The sequence below is a fragment of the Oncorhynchus tshawytscha genome, linkage group LG08 (assembly GCF_018296145.1).
Source record: "Oncorhynchus tshawytscha isolate Ot180627B linkage group LG08, Otsh_v2.0, whole genome shotgun sequence".
Classification (NCBI taxonomy): Eukaryota; Metazoa; Chordata; class Actinopteri; order Salmoniformes; family Salmonidae; genus Oncorhynchus; species Oncorhynchus tshawytscha.
The window spans coordinates 10,941,228-10,942,479 of record NC_056436.1 but is presented as its reverse complement, the minus strand read 5'-3'; the positions used below and the strand labels follow the sequence as shown (position 1 = coordinate 10,942,479).

At 51.4% G+C, this 1,252-nt stretch overlaps 1 protein-coding gene across 1 annotated transcript in view; it reads left to right on the top strand.

Annotated features, from left to right (window-relative positions):
- The window catches only part of LOC112238020 (nuclear factor 7, brain), a 9,438-nt gene extending 8,617 nt beyond the window's left edge, over nucleotides 1–821 (top strand). The window contains exon 6 of the mRNA XM_024406615.2: nucleotides 1–821. This exon is cut by the window's left edge and continues 26 nt beyond it. Coding sequence (XP_024262383.1) covers nucleotides 1–504 — 504 coding nt within the window. The 3' untranslated portion in view covers nucleotides 505–821.
- The last annotated feature ends 431 nt before the right edge of the window (nucleotides 822–1,252 follow it).

The following is a 1,252-nucleotide window of genomic DNA, read 5'->3' as shown; positions in this document are numbered from 1 at the left end:
GCACATCCCTGTCTGTCTCTGTCTGATGATCTGACCACTGTGAGATGCTCAGACCAAAGGCAGCAGCTCCCTGACAACCCGGAGCGGTGTATGGTCTACGCAGATGTTCTGGGCTCTGAAGGGTTCAGCTCAGGGAAGCACAGCTGGGAGGTGGAGGTGGGGGATCACCCTTACTGGTTTCTAGGAGTGGTCAAAGAGTCCATCAACAGGAAGGTAGAGATAAATAGAACACCAAGGTTTGGAATATGGCAAATTGGGCAGATGTCTGGTCGGTATATAGTAGCAGATGGGACACTTGCTATGAAGAGGAGACCCCGGAGGGTCAGAGTGGAGCTGGACTACAACATGGGGGAGTTGTCCTTTTACGACCCCAAGGACATGACACTTATCCACACATATAAAGAAAAGTTTACTAAGCGACTTTACCCATTCCTCTCTGTTGGACTGGCTGTTGGTGCCAACAACCCTGATTTACAGATCTGCCTATCAAAGAGTTGTCTTTGACAGTGCTGTCATCACAGGGATGTGTCCAGCTCCTTTATTGGCCCAATAACAAGCTTTATTTAATTTTAACACACTAGAAAGTTCGAAACAAACCCCACTCCTTCGGCACAAGCGCTAGCAGCACAACTCTGGGGTCTGTACACCCCGCCACATGCATCTCATGTTTCCTGGTCTTCCACACTGCCATTTTTAACTGTCCCAACCAGTAGTTTACTAGGCAGTCCCTTCACCTATTGGCTATGCTATACCTACAGTAGGTCCTCCAACATATGGGTCCAGAGTCAGCCCCCAAAATCAAGGTAGGGTGGTTGGTCGGGTTGGAGGGAGGGAGGGAGGGAGGGAGGGAGGGAGGGAGGGAGGGAGGGAGGGGAGGGAGGGAGGGAGGGAGGGAAGGAGCGAGGGGTGGAGGGAAGGAGGGAGGGGTGGATGGAGGGAGGGAGGGAGGGAGGGAGGGAGGGAGGGGAGGGGGAGGGGTGGAGGGAGGGAGGGGTGGAATGGAGGGAGGGAGGGCTTATAACTCGATTATCTAGCTACCCAAAGGTTGTGAGATTCAATCTCATCACAGACAACTTTAGAATTTAGAACTCCGTCTCTGATCCTGAGTCAATGTCTTTAATATACAGCTCCAACATCTGAATAGTCCGCATAGCCCTCAAACTCCGTCTCTGATCCTGAGTCAATGTCTCTAATATCCAGCTCCAACCTCTGAATAGTAGACCTTATCCTAGCTGGCCCAGAGTACTGCTTA